The following is a 20573-nucleotide window of genomic DNA, read 5'->3' on the forward strand; positions in this document are numbered from 1 at the left end:
CGAGTAGTAATGCTTTGGTGCTCGACAAAACAACAACAAGGATTGGTCACCTTCCTACTCAAGTGGTGGTCCGGACCATTCATTACAGAGAATGTTACCGGTGCCTAACTCTCCTCTTGCGAGTCAAGACTAATAGTTTGTGTGGGTCCTTCCAATCGTTAGAACGAGAAGAATCCGCCGCAGTAGTGGTGCTCGGGAATGGAACAGTGGTTGAATAGCTCAATACTAGTGGACATGATACTGGAGCTGATCCTTCCATTGGACTTCAATTAGCACTTTATGTGCCTGCTGAGATAACAACTCCTATAGTAAATAGGATTGGTGAAACTATGGATACTCCTCAATCGCAAAAGAGGAGCTTCAAATAACCGTAGAGATAAGAGTAATACGGTTACACCAACACAAAGTCATCAGCCTAGAGTTATTCTGATTAACCAACTGCCAAGTAGTAGAGAACGAAACATGTATGAAGGGCTAGTTGCTGGATATGAGGATGAAGATGATGATCTCTTAGAGAATGAGACCGAAGTTTTTACGGATGTCGCTACAAGAGTCCCCAACAATTGGCTTGCATAAGAGCTCATCAAGGTATGTAAGCGCCTTCTAAGGATCAAAATCAATGGACTACTTGTGAAGCCAAAAAAGAAGCAAAAGGATCCAAGAGCGCTTCTTCAGAGAAATAGAGTCTACGCTTGCTATGATGAAGAAGGTAAAGTCGCTAACTAAAAACAAGAAGATGAGAAATCTTGAAGACTACACCAAAGAGTTTTGGGGATGATATTTTGGGACTTACTTATGTGTGTTGTGCTTGCGAAGGTTTTTTTTTGCAACTATGAGAAAGTTAATGACTCATCTTAGAAAGGATCATTCTAAGATTGTTAAAGAAATCATGACTAGAAAGTAGGAATATTATCTCTACTTTCTTAAGTTCAATTGTAGGATGACTAATATGTTATCTTATGTATGTTAGGTTTGAAGCCTATCGATATAGTGTCTTTGTGCTCCTCCTTTCAATGATCTAACTCTTAGGGAGGCTTAGCTTGTAAGGTTTAACCTTTTGCAATAATATCAGGTGGGGGTATACCTTAACCCCAGCTTACTTTTTCAAAAAAAACATCCTTGTTTTGGACTGCATTGGGCATGTATTTGGGCTTTGCTATACCATCTTCTTCTTTTGATGGGAGGATGTACTGCGGCACTTACAACAATTACCCCAATCATTGGAGGATTATTTGGATACTTATTCTCAAAATACTGGTTACTAAAAGTCCTTTTGTTTATGGCGAAAACGTTCAATACCTCAGCTGGTGATTATTCTTATGGGCTAGTAACTTTTGTGGTGTATTCTGTGACGTCTACTCTCCTACTGAAACAAACCACAATATTGATTTGGAGTGCTTCAATGGTCATATGTGGGATAATATCTGCTATAAGCTCAGAGTGAGAGAGTGATAGGAGTTGTTTCGTTGATGGGATCATGGTCGCTTACTTAGGACTGATGGGACAAGGACAAAACTTTGTTGTCGTATTTGTTATGATTTATGCCTTCGATCTATTCCAAGGAAATCATGTCAACTGCTTCTTAGTAGTTCCATCCAACTATTTTGAAACTTATCTAATTGGAAGCATATTCATTTCTTTGTTGTAGGCGACTGAAACTATCATCAGAGATCTTCTACTGAAGTATGGCATAGTGAACTCGGAGAGGGAGTACAATGTGCTGAATTAAAGGGTAAGGAGATCGTATCTATTGTTCTGAGTGTTCTTTAGCTTTATTTTCTCAATTTCTTGTGATGACGATGATGAATAAGGAAGCTCCCCTCTTTGGGAAAAGGCTATATATTAATACATATTATAGTAGCAAAAGTTAACAATGTAAGGTTTAAGTAGGAGTGAACACTGAACAGCTTATATATTATGAATGCCAAAAAGGAAATAGACTTGGTCAGGTGGATAATGATAAGAGGAAATTGAGTTTCCAAATTCCAATCATCAGAGCTAATGAGCTATGTCATATAATATAGGGTTAACTAGTATTACCCCCTGCTAGATGAGCCAATTAGGATTTCCCCCAACTAGATGGGGAAATTAGGGTCTCTCCCCTGAGTACACACAAAAATAAACATGGTCAACTCAACACATGGTCTGAGTTGACCATGTTTATTTTTGTGTGTACTCAGTGGAGAGACCCTAATTTTCCCATCTAGTTGGGGGAAATCCTAATTGGCTCATCTAGTAGGGGGATAATACTAAAAAATCCTATAATATAACGCCGTACCTGCAAGTGCTACATCCTCATCATTGATCATAAAGACAATCCTGTAGTATGGTAGCTACTTGTGATTTGTGAAGGGCTTGTGTTGGATCACTAACTACATCATACATGAGTTGTGGATCAGTCTCTAAAAATAGATGAGTACACTAATTCAACGACATTTGATTTTTTCTTCTCGATCTGTCTGATCTTTCTGGTGTATTTTAGATGTGTTTGATGTGCTGTTGCTTATTGATTGCTTCTTACAAAGTACAATCGTTCTCAATTCTAATGCTATTTATCATTGTTTTTCAATCTGTTTATTCTTGTTGACTAGTTTAGTTTGGTTCATTAATGGTGACGACATTAGTTGTTGTATTTGGTGTGAAGAGATAGTAGGTGAAGACAGCAATGTGAAAAGATAGCTAGAGAGAGATGCAGAAGCATAGAGCAATGTTTGTGAAGACAGCAATCCCAGTTACCAATTTTATTTGCATGAGATACTCTCCATTTCAGTCTTATGGCCGAAGTAGTGATAACAGCAGTACATTATAGCATGCTACGATGTATACTAACACAGCAGTTCCATGAGCTCCGTCCTCATTTTTTGAACTTGTGAATTGCGGGATGCTAATTTTGTGTGGGACATGGTTAATTAGGAGTCACCCTGTTGCAGAGTACTTAGACAAATGGAACACAAGAGAGAATTATTAGCATGCATGGGAAATTACCTCCACTTCAAGTCTTCAAGAGCTTTCATGAACAAGCGGCTCCCCTTATTTAATATTTCCCATCCCAATTGCAGTCGGCAGCTTAATATTTTCTATCACAATTGTTGTCTGAGGGTGGAGAATATTCCCATCCTTGCTCAAGTTTCATGAAATTTTAGATTAAAAGTGGGTTTCCGATTGGAATTTCCCCTGCCATTCAAACACAACGTAGGATAGTTTCAGAAAATTAGTAAAAGTTAGAAAGAAACCTGCTTGAATCTACGCTCCTTCCCAAAAATCTTGTATTGTATTCTGGGACTAGGATTAGATACTCTTTGGTCCTACTAACACATCAATCTGGGTTAAACGATTTGTTATAAGAATATTGGTGGTGTACTCGCAAATGTTGCACATTAATTAAAATTTACTGTGTTTGGTTCATAGATTCATGGACAGTTTGCCATCTCTTCCTCGTTTCTCTCCTCCATTTATCTTTTTCAATTCGACCTCTAGTTTCCTTCTCTAGTTCTTTTGTAGCCTTCATCTTTCCTTTTTAAACTTCATTTGATTTTGTAAGATATTAATACAATTAGAGATAGCAATCATAATGTATATCCGTTTCCATTAATTTTCCAGTAAACCAAACACTGCCTGAGAGAAAAATAAGGGTATTTTTTTTGGTGAAAGGTAATTGTGTATATAGCAAAAAGAAAAAGTTACAGTGAGAGACTCTTATAGCCCCTTTAACATTTTTTGGTGTTATCATCCAAAAGTTTTATCGACTTTGCTAGTCGGCACTTGTAACATTACAACGATTTAAGCAATAAATCTATAGTAAGTGAAGTGTTGGTTCTCCATACTATGTAGGAAGTCTGGTCTGTGAGGCTACTATTGTTGCTGCCCATTCGCTAAAGTTGCTCATCTTTTGGCACATTTATCTGCTCCGAAATTCACTTCTCTCCATGTACTAGTGAGAATGATGGTTGTTTTGGTCTTGAGTCTATTCCATTATGCTTTGCATCTCCAATGTACCTTGCCTGTCTGGAAAGCTTGAACTGCAGCTTTCGAGTCTGGTTCTACCACAATTCAACCCCACCCCAACTCGATAGCCTTCTTAACACCTTCAACAATTGTAATCCCGAGACCTCCTATGAGTGTGTGTTCCTATCACCTGGCCTGTGTGAATTCTGATAGAAAAATAAGGGTATGAATTACTGAAATGCAGTAGCGAAACTAAAAGACGCGAGTGAATCAGAAGTTCAGAATGTGCTTTCCTCGTAATTAACCTCAGTGACAAAAGATCACTTGGACTTTTAACTTAGCTTGTCTTAGGGAGTGAAATCAGACAGGCTAATGACACACTGATCAAATTCCAAAGGCTACCAAAGAATTCAGAAGCTGCTTGAACAACTGATTGATTGAGCCTTTTCTACTCTCATGTTTTCTGCTATCTGCATGTTCAATATTCTACCCGATCAAATCCTTTAATTGCGATACGATGAAGAAAACTTGATGATCATTTTGAGTCTTACCACCTCCATCAAAGCTAGTCTAGGTTGTGTTAATTTCATCTTATGCTCTATCCCATGTACGATAACATGACCCGATTATACTTGCGACTTGCAGCACATCAGAAGACAAAATACAATGACATTCTAAACCTCTTTTTCCTTCACCTTTTTTCACCAATCCTTTTGGCGTGAGTGGCTGAAGGCTTGTAGCCAATGCAACCAAACACAAAAAACAATAACAAAAGTGACCACATCAGTATCATCTATAAATCTAGTACATACTTCCTGAGTAGAAGTCGAATGTACAACAGTTGCAAAAGAAGCTACCCAGTGTTACTAACTTACTACTTGCCATTGTAAACTAAAAGTTGCACGCACATCACAAGACTCCACTTAACAAGAGTTGTTTCACCTATGCTATTGTTCACTGCATCCCATTTCATTACAATTAACGCCTCAACCTTCCAATTGTTATGAGTTTATCACCACCTTCTCTTCTCATTGCACAAGCATATGTTCTGCTTCTTCTTCAGCATCATTGCGATATTCTCTGCATTATCATTTGCAGCACACCTGTCAGTGGCTACATTCTTGATATTCAAACTCTTATCTTATAGGGTAGCTACGAGTGAGCCTTCGGCGAGTAAGAAACTCAGAATCAGAAAGGCATTGCATTCTCTTTTAGTCAACGAAGAGAGACTCACTTATCTTGCTCCTTAGCTGTCACAACGGTAACCATGAGACTCATCTCAATTCAAATTCTTCACTGGTACTTCAACATAAATTTCAACTTTTATCTTAGAGTTTCAAAGATTTTATATGATCTCAGATTTTTAAATGAAAATCCAGCAAAGAAACGCATCAAACCAGAACTTCCAGGAAAGATAAACTTGAAGCTGCAGCTAGAGAAACAAAAGAAAGACTGCATAAAAGGTTGAGGTTTCAATGGAAATTAGAATCCAAGAAGGTTGAGGCTTCAGGCATGCATTAGCAAAACTCAAAAATGTAGTACTTATTCTAAAATGGGCTGATTCCTCTGGATGGGGATCGCCATGTGTAACTTATATCCGGTTTAAGGTAACTTTTAGCATGCAGGACCAGTAGGTACCATGCTAAATTTCAGTAGTTGCACCTGGTCGGAATGTGAAACCTGCACCATGTGTTACTAAGTATTTCTCATATTTCTCATTTTCACTGCAGTTCGAATGCAGGAGGGAGCATGAAAACTGATGATCGTGATTTGGCTTTATGTTCGATGATACTAGGCATTCGTACAGAGGAGTATGGATCAAAGAAGGTTAGCTCGATGAGGTTCAGTTGGGGAAAGCATGGATGGAAAGCGTCAGACCAAGATGAATGTGTGATTTGCTTGGAAAGGTTCAAGTATGGTGAGACTCTGGTGTACTTTCCTCTGTGTCCATAGTTTCATTCAGTGTGCTTAATGCTATGGCTTGAGAAAAATGCCCATTGCGCTTGTTGTCGAACTAGTATAACAATGACTTATCATAGGCTTCAACTGTTCCATTCACTTGTCATGTGCTCTGTTTATGTCAGGATTCATTTTTCTCGTGTGGTGTTATAATGCTGTCAATTTGCCATTGAATATTTTTATTCTAGTAGTTACAAACAGAAACAATAACTGAAGGTATCATCTGCTTTGTATCTATCATTAAAAATATTTTTCTATATAGTTCTCATGGATTCAAGAAGTTTCACTATAACCAGCTGGGGAGGCCTTGATTTACCTTGAAAAATTCTGCAATTTCGCTCCTGCCAAATGGCGTTCACAGTAGCACAGACTCAGCTTTGTTAAAGAAGTTCCTGAAAGCATTAAGCACAAGGATACTTTTGACAGGTTGGGTATTGGGATGAGGTACATGACTAAGATTACTATCTTGTTCCAATGGCATTGCCCTGATCAGATTGGCACAACTAAACTAAATACAGATGCATATGGTGGTGCAGCTAGGGATCATGAGCGCCGAGTGGTGTTTGCCTATAGTGGTAACAGCCCAACTAGATCTGTTATTCTGTAGGAGTTGAAGGTTATCGAAGCTGGGTTGGAAGGTTGTATCCAACTACAGCTGAGAAATTGTCATGTTTGTTCCGACTCATCCTTTCCAGTTCAGATACCGAAGGGCGGTGCACATGCTACAGAGAAACAACCCGCCTTGCTGACTACCTTGCAATGCTTATTTTTGGGTACTCTCATTTCTTTTACATTCCACCATTACATAGTACGTTAAACAACTATGTAATCTGAGGATGCTCAGGGGCTAATCCATGTAAGATATTGAATCTTTAATAATAGGTTTGGGTCTCCTTAACCCAATAATTTTCTTCAAAAAAAAAAATTGTGTTCTATTATTTGTTTTTGGCGTTTCTTCTTCTTCTTTTTTTGAGCCTCTGACAGGTCCACTGCTCCAAGAATTGAGTATCTGCATGGCTTCAAGACCATGAGCACTACCTCGAAGTTGATTTGTTTATCTTGGATGAGAAGTACTTTTGGATGAATTTTTTATGATGAGGAGCAATGCTCAGACCTTCATCCTGGACTCGTTTGTTGCTAGTATAGTTGATGGGATCAGACTCAGCTTCAGTTCCAACCATGGAGGTTCAGGAACTTGAATTTGTTGTGTGAAGGTACACGGTCACTAGCAAAGTAAAAAGGATGGTAACTCATGCAAAGTACTTTAGTCCTTCACAATGTTTGCAGATGACATTTTCTTATTTGTTAATGCTAACGGATTTTCTTATTTGTTAATGCTAACAAGAGATGTCTTAAGAATCTGCCAGAGCCTCTAGACAGGTATCAGAATTTTGCTGGCCAATATATAAACAGAGACAAATGTAAGATTTTTCTTAGTCCCATGAACAACAGAAGAAGAGAAGATATAGTTGATCTCCTTGGAATTCAAGAAGGGGCTCTCAGAAGTACCTTGGTGTTCAAATTCTTAGAGGCAGAGTTAATAAAGTTGCTCTTGCTACATTGGTGGATAAGATTAGATTGAAGGCATCAAGTTGGGCAGGCAAAATGCTCTCTTTCCAGGATCGGGTGGTTCTCACAAGGCATGTTCTCAATAGTTTGCCAGTACACAACATGGCTGTCTACAAATGGCCTGCATCAACACTCAAAGAATGTGAAAGAATTATTAGAAATTTCATCTGGTCAGGCAATCCCTCGGAGAAAAAGTTCATGACCCTTAGTTGGGAAAAATCTTGCAAACCCAAGGACGAAGGTGGATTTGGTCTACGAAAGCTCAATGACATCAACCTTTCAATGCTACTTAAGATGGTGTGGAGTCTGCTCAATGACAATAATGATTGGGCAAATTACATGAGAGGAAAATATGCATGCAAGAATGATGAGTGGACAAGACATAAACACTCTTCTATTTGGTCAGGCATGAGATGGGCACTGAAGGAAGTTAAACAACATACAAGCTGGATCATTGGCTCAGGCTCAGAGATAAACTTTTGGAAGGAAAATTGGACCGGGGCAAAAGCTCTTTGTGACATGATTCCTATGAATCCAAGCTTTTGGCTTCAGTGCAAGACCAAGCTTAGTGAATGCATCAGAAACAATCAATGGCAATTCACTGCAGATGTCAGAGAAATTCTTGCTACATATGAAGTGAACCTAAACATAATTCCACAACCTAAGTCCAATCTCTCGGATGCTAGGATTTATAGGACGTCAAAAGATGGAAAGTTCACTATGGCATCAGCACATGAAGCAGTCAGGAAGAACAAAGAAGGAAGCAACAGTGAGATGGTGGCCTTTCTTATATATGGAAAGCTAAGTTGCACCCTAGTGTCTTGGGCATTGGATGGAAGATTCTTCATGGCATAATGCATACTGCTGATAAATTGAGGAAAAAAGGCTTCAAACTGGCATCAAAATGTTGTTTGTGTCTTGAACAGTACATGAAGAAACACAGGAGCATCTTTTATTCGGTTGCAGGTTTGCACAAAAACAATGGCATCATCTTCAAAACTGGTTTCAACTGCAGAGAACTATTACATGTAAGCTAGACATGCTTAAGGCTCGCACTGCAAGGAGCTCTCTCACAAAAGATCTCTGGTCTGCTGCAGCAATTACATGCTCAGTCGCCATTTGGAAATATAGAAATAAACTTATGTATAATGGGACGCAGGCGAAGGAAGGCTTTGTGAGGCTACAGACTAGAACGGCTATATTGGAACCGTATCACAAGTCAGGTGGTACAATGCACAACACCAGACAAGAGTTAGCAACATTGCAGGCTCTTGGTCTTGAAAACACGATGAGGAGGGCATCTAGAAGCCTACTACAGGTTCCTTAATTAAGTTGGAGAGACCTACACAAGGCTCTCATTGAATGTACATGTAAATTTTTTCATTTTTGCTTAATACAATTACCCTTTAACACAAAAAAAAAAAAAAAAAAAAAAAAAAAAAAGATATGGAGGTTCAGGAGCTTGCATCTGCCGTGTGAAGGTACACTGTCACCAACCTGATTTAGTTCGTGATAGAAAATGTGGTTGTCACGGGGCATTCAAACTTGGTCATGTTTCTTCTGTTAATTAAATTATTAGCACTCTTCTATGATGATGTGAAGTAATTTCAAGCCACGGGATAGCTTATTTTATAAATGTATCATCGTTGTACACTTTCACTTTGTACATTTGACTTCTGTTCTGAAATGTGTAAAAGAATACTGTTTGTCACTCTTCCACATACCATTTCTTAGTGCTATGGAGTTTGGATGCATTGGTTATATGGCTAGTGGCTACAACCCACTGGACGTTGAAGGATAAGGATAAGAAAAGGAGTTAGAATGTCCGACTTTTCGTTTTGTTTTTTTTTTAAATTTTTTTTCTTGTTTTGTCTTCTGATGTGCTCATAATTAAGTCAAAACTACATGTTCACGTGAGAGCACCCCAGCACCAACTCTTCGAAGTCCATTAACAACTACAGGCACTGAGAGAGTAGTGGTAGATGAGATATAGCATATAGTAGGAGATAAACATATCCGACAGATTGGCTCTGATGGATGTTATATAACTTAACCCAACTGATGGGGACTGAAAGGCAGCAAACACGAAAAATTGAGACGGTCATCTCTACACCACCAATTTTACTGAGGACGACCCAAACATTGCAAACACCAAATGGAGCAACACTATTTCAAAAGTGGTTAGGGGGACCCACAGTCCCAATTCCCAATTACTAAGGAGAAAGCACTAATCTTCAATCATATGGAGAAGATTGTGATGATGCCAATGCATGTGAAGGATAATCAAAATTTATGCTTGTCTACTGAGAAGAAAAGGTGATGCATGAGTAGATCGAACGTTGAGGTATTGGTTGTTTGAAAGGGAACCAATGAACATCATTTGGTTGGATCAGTACGAAAGCATGTCATTAAGGGATTGGTTCAAATTGATATCTAGTGTAGGCGTTGTCAAATAGAAAGCAAGGTAGAGGTTGATACACTTCGAATTTGACTGGCGGAACATGGTTCAGTTGATTTCAATTTCAACTGAAACATAATAACAGCTCTAATAGTCTAATAGTAAGAAAATTAACAAACTTAAACTCTATAACAAGTAGGTAATCGTATTTACAAACATTGTAATTTTACATTAATTCTCATTGTGTACTGATATCATTTACCTTTCCCCATTGATAACACGTGCAACTCCTAACCTTACAAGTTACACCTACTTCCTCAAGAAGGCCCATAACTTTTGTACCCATCACCATGTATAAGATCGGAGGGCTGTTATAGGCAAAACATTACTGATGCGCCAAAAAGAGTCTCATAATTGAACAAAATTGTCAAAAATTATTTCCTGCCAATGCAACATAGAGATGTGAAGAAATCAGCGCAAGTCATTTAGCTTGTAGCAAATTTGAACATACTTACATACATGTTATTATTTATGCTAGGAGATACATATAGTGGTTAACTGGTTAGTTAGGTTAAAGTGATTGAGTGTGTAGAAGAAGAAGAAAAAATGATGAAGGCAAATAGAAGATAGGGTTTAGAGTATATGTTACTCTAACCTACAATTGATATATATTTATACTGGATTACCAAAATAGTAACTACTTAACTAAGGTATGGTCTCACACTTATAAAATATGTGAGACCGACACTACATACTTCAACACCCCCCTTCAAGCTGGAGCATAGATATCGTTCATGCCCAGCTTGTTACCAATATATTTCAGAACTGGACGAATCACTGTTTTGGTAAAGATATCAGCTAACTGATCTCGAGAAGCCACATAAGGAGTACTTATCTCCTTTGTTTCAACCTTATGTCTGACATAATGACAATCTCTCTCTATGTACTTAGTTCTCTCATGAAATGCTAGATTAGAAGCGATATGAATGGCTGCATGATTGTCACAATGAAGAGGGATTGGTAGCTGTACCTCGAAACCTAACTCATGTAGCAGATTACGAATCCACATTAACTCACCAATCCCTTGAGCCATAGCTCTATACTCAACCTCTGCACTAATCTTTGACACAACTGTTTGCTTTTTACTCTTCCATGTCACCAAATTTCCACAAAGGAAAGTATAATACCTAGTGGTGGATCGTCTATCTGAAACTGATCCTGTATAATCAGCATCTGAATATCCAACAACATCAAACTTCCCATTAGAACGATATACCAATCCACGACCAGGAGAACCTTTCAAATACCTCACAATACGAATAATTGCCTGGTAGTGAAAAATCCGTGGTGCATGCATATACTGAGATACTACACTGACTGCAAATGAGATATCGGGGTGAGTAATAGTAGCATAGATAAGCTTTCCCACTAATCTACTGTATCCCTCAATATCGGCATACATCTCTCCAACATCTTACTGGAGTTTGTCGTTCGAATCCATAGGAGTCACTACTGGGCAAGCTCCTAAATTACATGTCTCACTGAGCAGTTCTAATACATACTTTCTCTGTGAGAGATGAATTTCACCAGGGAACCTTGTAACTTCAATGCCTAAGAAATACTTCAGTTCTCCTAGATCTTTGGTTTGGAACTGTCTTGAGAGATTGACTTTAAGTCGATCAATACCTTGTTTGTCAGACCCTGTGACAATGATATCATCAACATACACAACTAAGATAATAATCCTTTGCTGGGTCTTTCGGTAAAACACGGAATGATCATATTCACACCTAGTCATTTCATTAGCCATCAAAACCTGACTAAACTTTGCAAACCAAGCTCTAGGAGACTGCTTGAGCCCATAAAGAGACTTCTGTAATCGATAGACTTTCCCCCCTTGAGCAACAAAACCAGGAAGTTGAACCATATAGATTTCCTCCAGAAGATCGCCATGTAAAAAGACATTCTTCACATCCAACTGAAACAGAGGCCAGTGATGATGAACATCAAGAGAAATCACAATACACACATAGGCGAGCTTTTTTGCAACTGGAGAAAATGTCTCGGAGTAATCAATACCATACGTCTAGGTAAAGCCTTTTGCAACCAGACGAGCCTTTAAACGAGAAATAGTACCATCTGGATTATGCTTAATAGTGAAAACCCACTTACAAGCAACCGCTTTCTTCCCAGAAGGAAGATCTGTAAGGACCCAAGTGTCATTAGAATACAAGGCACTCAACTCCTCGTCCATTGCTCGCTTCCAACCAGGATGAGATAGAGCGTCCCTGTAGTTAGAAGGGACAGAGACAGACAACAAGGATGTAGCAAAAGACTTGACATAGATTAGTGGAAACATACTTAGAAATAAAATACTGAGCATACTTACTAGGAAGACGCATACTGGCAGGTGGACGTTCAAGTTTTCGAAGGGCAATAGGAACATCGAGGTCAGATGGAAGGGCAATAGGATCCACAGACACAGTGGGAAGAGGGGAGGGCAGCGGAGCAGTTGAACTTTTGGCCTCAAACTCTGGAATTGCAGCCGAAAGGTACTTGGCTACCAGCTTCCTAGAAGGCCATCACATGAAGCAGGTCGCTTCCATCGCTGGAACTTCGAACATTAAGTGGGGCGGTCGGTCGGTCAAAGCCATTTATGGGCATGGGTCGCGCTCCGTCTTCATGAGCTCCCTCATTTACACCAAGATCATATCTAACAACACCAGATGGCAGAACACACTCCTCAAATGGTTCAGAGGACATCTTCCCTTCTAAAGAATAAAATGGGACATCTTCAAAAAAAGTAACATCAGCACAGACAAATGATTTGCGCAGATGAGGACTATAACACTTGTACTATTTCTGTGTATGTGAATACCCAAGGAAAACACACTTAATAGCACGAGAGTCTAACTTATCACGACCCGGCTGAAGATTATGAAAAGCAGACATAACCAAAAATCCGAGGGGGAAGATGGAAAGAAGGTTGACCAGGAAAAAGAACAGAGTGTGGTGTTTTTCCCCCTAACACTGAAGAAGGCATATGATTAATCAAGTATGTGGCAGTAAGGACTGCCTCTACCCAATAAAACTTTGGGAGATTTGTTTGAAACATTAAGCAACGGGCGACTTCAAGAATGGGTCTGTTCTTTCTCTTAGCAACCCCATTTTGTTGAGATGTATCCACACAGGAGGTTTGATGTGTAATGCCATGGTCATCTAAAAAACTCTGGAATATTGTAGAGGTATAGTCTTTGGCATTATCAGTTCGAAAAACATGCATGTGTACAGAGTACCTATTAGTAATCTCAACATAGAATTTTTGAAAAACAGAGAATACTTGAGAACGATTTTCCATAATATATACCCAACAAACACGAGAGAAATCATCTATAAATGTAATAAAATACTTGGCTCTAAAAAGGCTAGTGGTTCTACAAGGACCCCAGACATCTAAATGGACTAACTGAAAGGGAGCACTAGAACACTTATTTAACCTATTTTTATAAGTAGCACGACGATGTTTAGCTAACTCACAAACCTCACAACTTAAAGACTAAATACTAGAAGAAATACTGGGAATTAAACTTCGCAAACTAGCTAGAGGAAGATGACCAAAACGTCTATGCCACTGAACAGGAGAGACTGAGGCTGAGACTGTGAGAGCCTGTTTCTGGTGAGTGGCCATAGTCATCTTGAAAGTAATAGATGCCCCCGTGCTCATACCCCCCACCAACTAGTATCTTTGTCTGTAGATCCTGAAACACAACATGAGTGGAAGAAAATATGACATTACAGTGAAGATATTGGGTGAGACGGTGAACAGACAATATATTAAAGGAGAAATTTCGAATAAGCAAGACAGAGACAAGTGATATATTACGAGTTAACTGAATAGTACCCCGACCAAGAATACTAGCCTTAGCCCCATTTGCTAATGTGACATATGATGGTGTGTGAGTATACTCAAGATTAGAAAACAACTGGGGATTACCTGCAGTCATATGATAAAAAGCTCCTGAGTCAATAACCCAAGAGTTGTTACCACTTGTATGAAGACATGTTTTACCTGAATCGGCTAGGGTCGTAGTGGGTTGGTCGGACAAACTCAATGAACTGGGAATAGCTTGTATCTGCTTCATCAGGGCTGCAAAGTCTTCTTGAACTCGTTGAAAATCAGTCACTTTTTGATCAACTACTGTGGCATTGTTGGCTTTGTGCAAAGGTGGGCGTCCTGTTATATCTCAACAAAAATCAGAACTATGATTTGTGTGCCCACAATGCTCACAAGGATCAAAATTGCCAATACCACGACCACGACCACTTCTTTGGTTACGATCACCCCCACGGCCATGACCCCCTCTACCTCCATTACCACGACCAGAGGAGGGGTTGTTATTGCTGCTTGGAGGGATTAGTAAAGCCGCACTGTCATTGTGCCTTGGAGGAGGTGCGATATCTGAGATAAACGCGAGTAAGCCTCTACAGTAGGGAGCTTAGATTCAGCTTGAACTTGGGCTTTCATATTAGTAAACTCGGGACGTAGCCCAGATAGGAATTTGGAGACTCGAAATTCCTCTCTTTGTTTCTTCAACTGATTTATGTCTGTAGTAAGTGGGTGATATATATTCAGTTTTTTCCACTTGCTACGAAGAGAATTGTAATATTCAGAGATAGACATATCTCCTTGAGTGAGATCAAAGATGTTCTCATACAACTGAAAGATATGAGAAGTATTCTGAGATTGAGAGTATGATTCTTGTAGATACTCTCAAATCTCCTTCGAGGTTTTAAAAAATCGCACAGTATTACAAACATCTTTCTCAATAGTATTCCAAAGGAAATTCTTAACCAAGGCGTCATCTTCCGTTCAGGTTGTCTTTCCTTTATCATCTGGGGGATCTGTCAGATGATTTTCCTTACCTTTTCCAGTAAGATAAATAGTAACTGCCTCTGCCCATTGAAGGTAATTGACAACACCCTCAAATTTGACAGAGGTCATACCAACAGAAAAAACAGACGTATTACCGAATTCATTGGATTTTGGAACAACATCAGTCATTGTAAAGAGAAGGAAAACTCACTTGATGGAAAGAATACGAAACTGCGAGGGAAAGTACTATGAGCGCGTGCACGCTTCGAAGGCACTTTAACCTAAGCAGTTAAAATCGGTTTTCGAAACTAATTGGTCCAGGAGTGATATGCGATTAATCGGTGATTTAATCGATTATAACGGATGTATATATTTGATGTTTTCAAAATATATATTAATATAATCATACCAAATATTTCTAAACAGTGATCCGAGATACAACAAAAAATATTAAATTCTCATAATCACATCTAACTAGCTCAATTTTGGAATACTACAGATATGTCAAACACAAAAAGTACGTTAAATATTTAAAGGAATAAGAGGATTGAGAAGCGATAATAGGTTATACAATAATTTGTATATTTAACTTTCGTTAAGGAGGGGAAAATAAGTAAACTCTTAGCTTTGTGTATTGATTGGGTTCTATTATTATTAATACGGTTTAAGAATCTAATTCGTTAATTTTACGTATTTTTTTGGATGGGAAACCGATATTTTCAATAATTTTTTTTCTCGATTTAGCAAGAAATCGGTCATCTCGGTCGATTAATCGGTCAATTCAGTGATTAAATCGGTTTGGTGAGAAAAAGTAAAAAAATCAGTAAAAACTAATCGGTTTACGAGCGATACGTGATTAATCGGCCGATTAATACGATATTGATAGCATAGACTTTAACTGAGCGTGACCTGTGCTTGTACGTAGAGAATGAGAAATACAGCGAGATGACAATACCACGCCTTCGCCTTATGAAAACTTGACGTACTCCTCTTTATCAATACCGAGAGATTGCGGAAGCGAACAATACTAAAACAACAACTAATACTAAAACTGGAACATTGAAACTGAGGATCTCTCTCCTAGCATTCTCTAAACAGAGTCGACTCCTGATACCATGTTATTTATGCTAGGAGATACATATGTTTGTTAATTGGTTAGGTTAAAGTGATTGAGTGTGTAGAAGAAGAAGAAGAAGAAGAAGAAGAAAGGATGGAGACAAGTAGAAGGTAGGGTTTAGAGTATATGTTATACTCTAACCTACAATTGATATATATTTATACTGGATGACCAAAATAGTAACTACTTAACTAAGGTACGGTCTCACACTTATAGAATGTGTGAGACCGACACTACATACTTCAACACATGTACATGCGTATATATTATATATAGCAGTCAGTTCTATATATATATATAGCATAATTAGGAAGACTAAGCTAGTTCTGTACTTCTGTTGGAACTTGGGCCGGAGTACCACCAGAAACAAAAGGGGAAGCTTACTTTATCCTCTTCATACAAATTTTATACGTACATCTTTACTTTTGATGAAACACAAGCCCCGTACCATATCAGCTAAATGATGTCTATTTATATTATGCGCGCATAGTAGGGTGACTTCCGATCAGATTGGATAAAGGGTTTTTGAAAAAAATTCTAATTTTTTTCAGATGGTAATATCCTTTCCAAATCCGATCTAATTATGTTTCGGATGACAATTTTTTTTTTTCTGAATTCGGAGAGTTCGGAAAATTTTCGAAAATTTCGAAATCTACAAAATATGGAAGTAAATTAGAAATTTGAATTATATAATCGGATTCTCTTTTAGAATAACTATTTTTTTTTCCAGTTAATACATTCATTTAGCAATCATTTTGAAATGTATTAATTCAATAAATAATTTAGAATTTTTAACACATTCATTCAGCCAATTTATTTAGCAAATTTTTTCTTCATGTTAATGCATTAATTCAATAAATAGGAATATGGAATAAATTGAGACATATACTTTCTTGAAGTTGTGAGAGAGACAATGTTCTATTTTTCTAGGGTTTTTATTTGGTTTGTAAACTATATGTAGTTTTAATTTAGTAACTATGTGAAACATACCGCTATATGTTAAAAATTCGGAAATTAATCGGAAATCGGATCGGATTGGATTTTGAAAACATATCCAATTCTGATTAAATTATATTTTGGAAAAATCAGATATCGAAATTTTGGATATCGGAACACAAATATCATTGTCAAATTCAAAAAAAATCAGGAATTCCAAAAAATTGAAGTTTCGGATAAAAGTGACACCCCTAATTGCGGAGTATGTTTTAGCTTAATTTTGTGGATGGTGTGGTGCGTTTTCAAGTATATTTCACACATTCTATCCGCATTTGTTTTGTTAAATGTTTCGATCCAGTCTCTTTTTACTTCAACTTCTGAGTTCTAGGCAAGTTGCAATGTGAGATATGTTGTATGCTAGAAAACGTACAGCCGCAATTGCAACCGTCCTAACCCGATACAGCCCAAATGAGATTGAGCATTGCACAACTTGGACTGAGTGAACTTTGAACTGGAAATGAGTTAGTGCTTTAGAAAATGGGTGGAACAAGTATGTCCATTATCCACTTTCAAGATAAAGAATAGCATAACCACTTCCTGTATCTTCACTCCATTATGAGGTTAGAATATTTAGAGTTCTATTAATTAATGGTAGAATTTGGGATTTTTTTAGGTTTTGGTCATACAATTAGTATATGGTAATTAGGCTTTGGTCTAGAAAAATTTAAATATTAGTTTTTAGTCCTACAACTCAATTGACTGTGGTCAAGCTGGTTGTGTTTTTTATATAGAAATCATGTACCAAAAGTAGGACTAAACACTAATATTTAAGTTTTTCTGGACCAAAGCCTAATAAACCAGTTAATAGTATGACCAAAACCTTAAAAACCCAAGTCACCTTAAATTTTGAGGTGGGTGTCCCTATAAGCAACAAATGTGTGAAGTAAGTCAATTGGCGTAAGTGGTTTGGTCACACAGTCCGTGTAAACACCATTGGTGTAATCAGAAATGTATTTAGCGGAAACCTAAGATATTTTGAGTCACCAATAATACTCCTATGGACAGAAACGAAAGAGGGATTGATAAGGCGCTGGGCATGTGTTGTCTAATGCAACTAATTGTAAGTTTGTATGAAGCCTCTCTAGCAAGTGAGCAAGATATACCAACCTAATGGTCAAACGAGTCCTTGTGAGCTCGGACAATAAAGCTTATATCAATGCATGTGGTAAAAATTAAAATCCGTCTCCATCAGTTATGAATGTACTTGCAAAACATAACAGCTTACCACTCACAAGATATAAAACATGGTGAGGTTGGACACCTGGCCTATCACTCGAGCAAGTGTACTAGTGTCTGTTATAAATATTGGTTTTGAGGAGAAGGTGCAAAACGCTCCATGTGTATGTACCACTCACTGTTTTCAGATTGAAGCACTGAGAAACAGAGAAATAAACAAGTCGCTAACGATGAAAATGATTTTCAAAAATGCCACTTTACAACATCAGTGGCAGGCCCCTCTTTGCTTGCCAGAATCTCAAATTAGTTCTTGTGATTTCTTCTCATTTTTAAACTATTAAAAGGGTTTGTTGGGAGACCTTTGTGTTGTTGGTTGAAGATCTACTTTGTGTGTCTTTAAATGATTATTGTTATACAGTGGTAAACCTTTCTTCCCTCCTCATTACTAGGCAGGTTTGAGTATCTTTAGAGATGTACTAGAGTCTAGAGATAAATTTTATCTAAGTAGTGTTATTTTGCTTCTTAGCTTGTTTATGCTCATTTTACTTTGCTTGGGGGGAGTCTATACTATACCAATGGCTGGAATGCTCCCTGGGGTGGAATGTGCTCGAAGAAGGCGGTGTCATCAAGGAGGATGGACGGATTCAAATAGCCTAGTTGGGCAGGGGCAGAAGACGCGCTTCTGCTTATACACAAGTAACCATGAGACTCATCTCAATTCAAATTCTTCACTGGTACTTGAATATAAATTTTAACTTTTATCTTCAATTTCAAAGATTAAATATGATCTCAGATTTTTAAATGAAAATCCAGCAAAGAAACGCATCAAACCAGAACTTCCAGGAAGATAAACTTGAAGCTGCAGCTAGAGAAGCAAAACAAAGACTGCATAAGAAGTTGAGGTTTCAATGGAAATTAGAATCCAAGAGGTAAAATGGAAGGTTGAGGCTTCAGGCATGCATTAGCAAAACTCAAAATGTAGTACTTGCGCTAAAATGGGCTGATTCCTCTCGATGGGGATCGCCATGTGTAAACTTACTGTATTTGGTTTAAGGAACCTTTTAGCATGCAGGACCAGTAGGTACCATGCTAAATTTCAGTAATTGCACTGATCGGAATGTGAAACCTGCACCATGTGTTACTAAGTATTTGTCACATTTCTCATTTTCACTGCAGTTCGAATGGAGGAGGGAGCATGAAAACTGATGATCGTGATTCGGCTTTATGCTCGATGATACTAGGCATTCGTACAGAGGCTTATGGATCAAAGAAGGGAGCCTGAGGAGGTTCAGTTGGGGAAAGCTTGGATGGAAAGTATCAGACCAAGATGAATGTGCGGTTTGCTTGGAAAGGTTCAAGTATGGTGAGACTCTGGTGTACCTTCCATGTGCCCATAGGTTTCATTCAATATGTTTAATGCCATGGCTTGAGAAAAATGCTCATTGCCCTTGTTGTCGAACTAATATAACAATGACTTAGCGTTCATTGATAATCCCTAGCTACTACAAGTACGCATGTATTGTGTTATTTTGAATAAAACAAGAGGTGAATTTGGGTTTGGGCTTGGGTTTGGGCTCTTGATGCCTTATTCTCTTTTTAGAAAACCTGTTTTCCAATAGGGTCGGAAATAGAGTTGGATATGAATTGGGTCATATATATCATATATGCTGGTTTATGATCCCCATATATGTTCAAGTGTGCATACATATTGTTGTGTCGTATTCCAGTACACTATAAGACCCAATATTTGAGAAATTCTAAAGTCGTTTCTATAGTTCTGTTCTGTTCTGTTCTGTTGTATTTTCTTCATGAAGATTGAGTTTCTCTTATTTACCACTGCTAGGGAAGTACTGAAACAATGATTTTATTCTATTTTTAAGGTTAAAGAGAAAGATAAGATCTATAATAAGTTGTAAAGTATACTATCCGTCTCTTCCATCGTGTTCATCCCTATTTGGCATGAAGTATAATATTGGCCAACGATTTTCAGATTTTAGGAGCAACCATATACAATGTATGGTTAGGAGCTCAAAGAAATCATGCTATTATATCGATGGCGTAACATGCGGGCAAAATGATATTAAGACATTGTCTAGTTAGGTGCAAAGTTGCTTTCCCCTGGTTTAGTAGTGGAACCTTGTGCAGAGACGCTACAAATTCCTTGGGAAAAACTTCCATTGTCCAAAAAAATTATCTGGAATAATCATACTAAGCAGAGCCACAGTCACAGTGATTGATAGTTCTTTCCAACAGTGAGGAGACAGACAATTGAACCTACCTCTCTTGTATGGGTCTGTTGATAGGAACTCCTGTTGATAGTCACTTTGATTTGAAGTTTATATGAGATGCTAACAAGAAAGAAACGAGTGGATCAAATAAAAGGTATTGAGGGACCCAATTGAAGATATTGAAATAATGCACTATTCTTGTCTAGGAATGGGACCAGTTGTAGCTGTTATACAGCAAATGAACAAATATGTCTTGAGAGATCAACTGATCAACATTCTACTCTAGCAACCAAACATGGCAAGAATACGTAT

The 20573-nt window shown here is 38.0% G+C and overlaps 1 protein-coding gene and 1 pseudogene across 1 annotated transcript; one reads left to right on the forward strand and one right to left on the reverse strand.

Moving 5' to 3' along the window:
- Nucleotides 1-10640: 10640 nt before the first annotated feature.
- Nucleotides 10641-11333, reverse strand: LOC147507952 (secreted RxLR effector protein 161 pseudogene; annotated as a pseudogene).
- A 6853-nt stretch (nucleotides 11334-18186) lies between these two features.
- Nucleotides 18187-19591, forward strand: LOC147507953 (uncharacterized). Its single transcript, XM_086600591.1, has 4 exons — nucleotides 18187-18453; nucleotides 18560-18767; nucleotides 18847-18962; nucleotides 19210-19591. Exons 1-4 carry the CDS (start codon nucleotides 18434-18436, stop codon nucleotides 19313-19315), a joined length of 450 nt encoding a protein of 149 aa, XP_086456717.1. The 5' UTR covers nucleotides 18187-18433; the 3' UTR covers nucleotides 19316-19591.
- The last annotated feature ends 982 nt before the right edge of the window (nucleotides 19592-20573 follow it).

Source organism: Coptis chinensis, chromosome 3, assembly GCF_015680905.1.
Source record: "Coptis chinensis isolate HL-2020 chromosome 3, ASM1568090v1, whole genome shotgun sequence".
Lineage (NCBI taxonomy): Eukaryota > Viridiplantae > Streptophyta > Magnoliopsida > Ranunculales > Ranunculaceae > Coptis > Coptis chinensis.

Bases quoted from the DNA above. Each gene is read 5' to 3' on its own strand.
- LOC147507953 (XM_086600591.1), top strand. From the start codon at position 18,434: ATGATTATTGTTATACAGTG. The intron at 18,454-18,559 runs GTAAACCTTTCT...TTTGCTTCTTAG, and splicing joins ATGATTATTGTTATACAGTG to CTTGTTTATGCTCATTTTAC. The intron at 18,768-18,846 runs GTACTTGAATAT...ATGAAAATCCAG, and splicing joins TCAATTCAAATTCTTCACTG to CAAAGAAACGCATCAAACCA.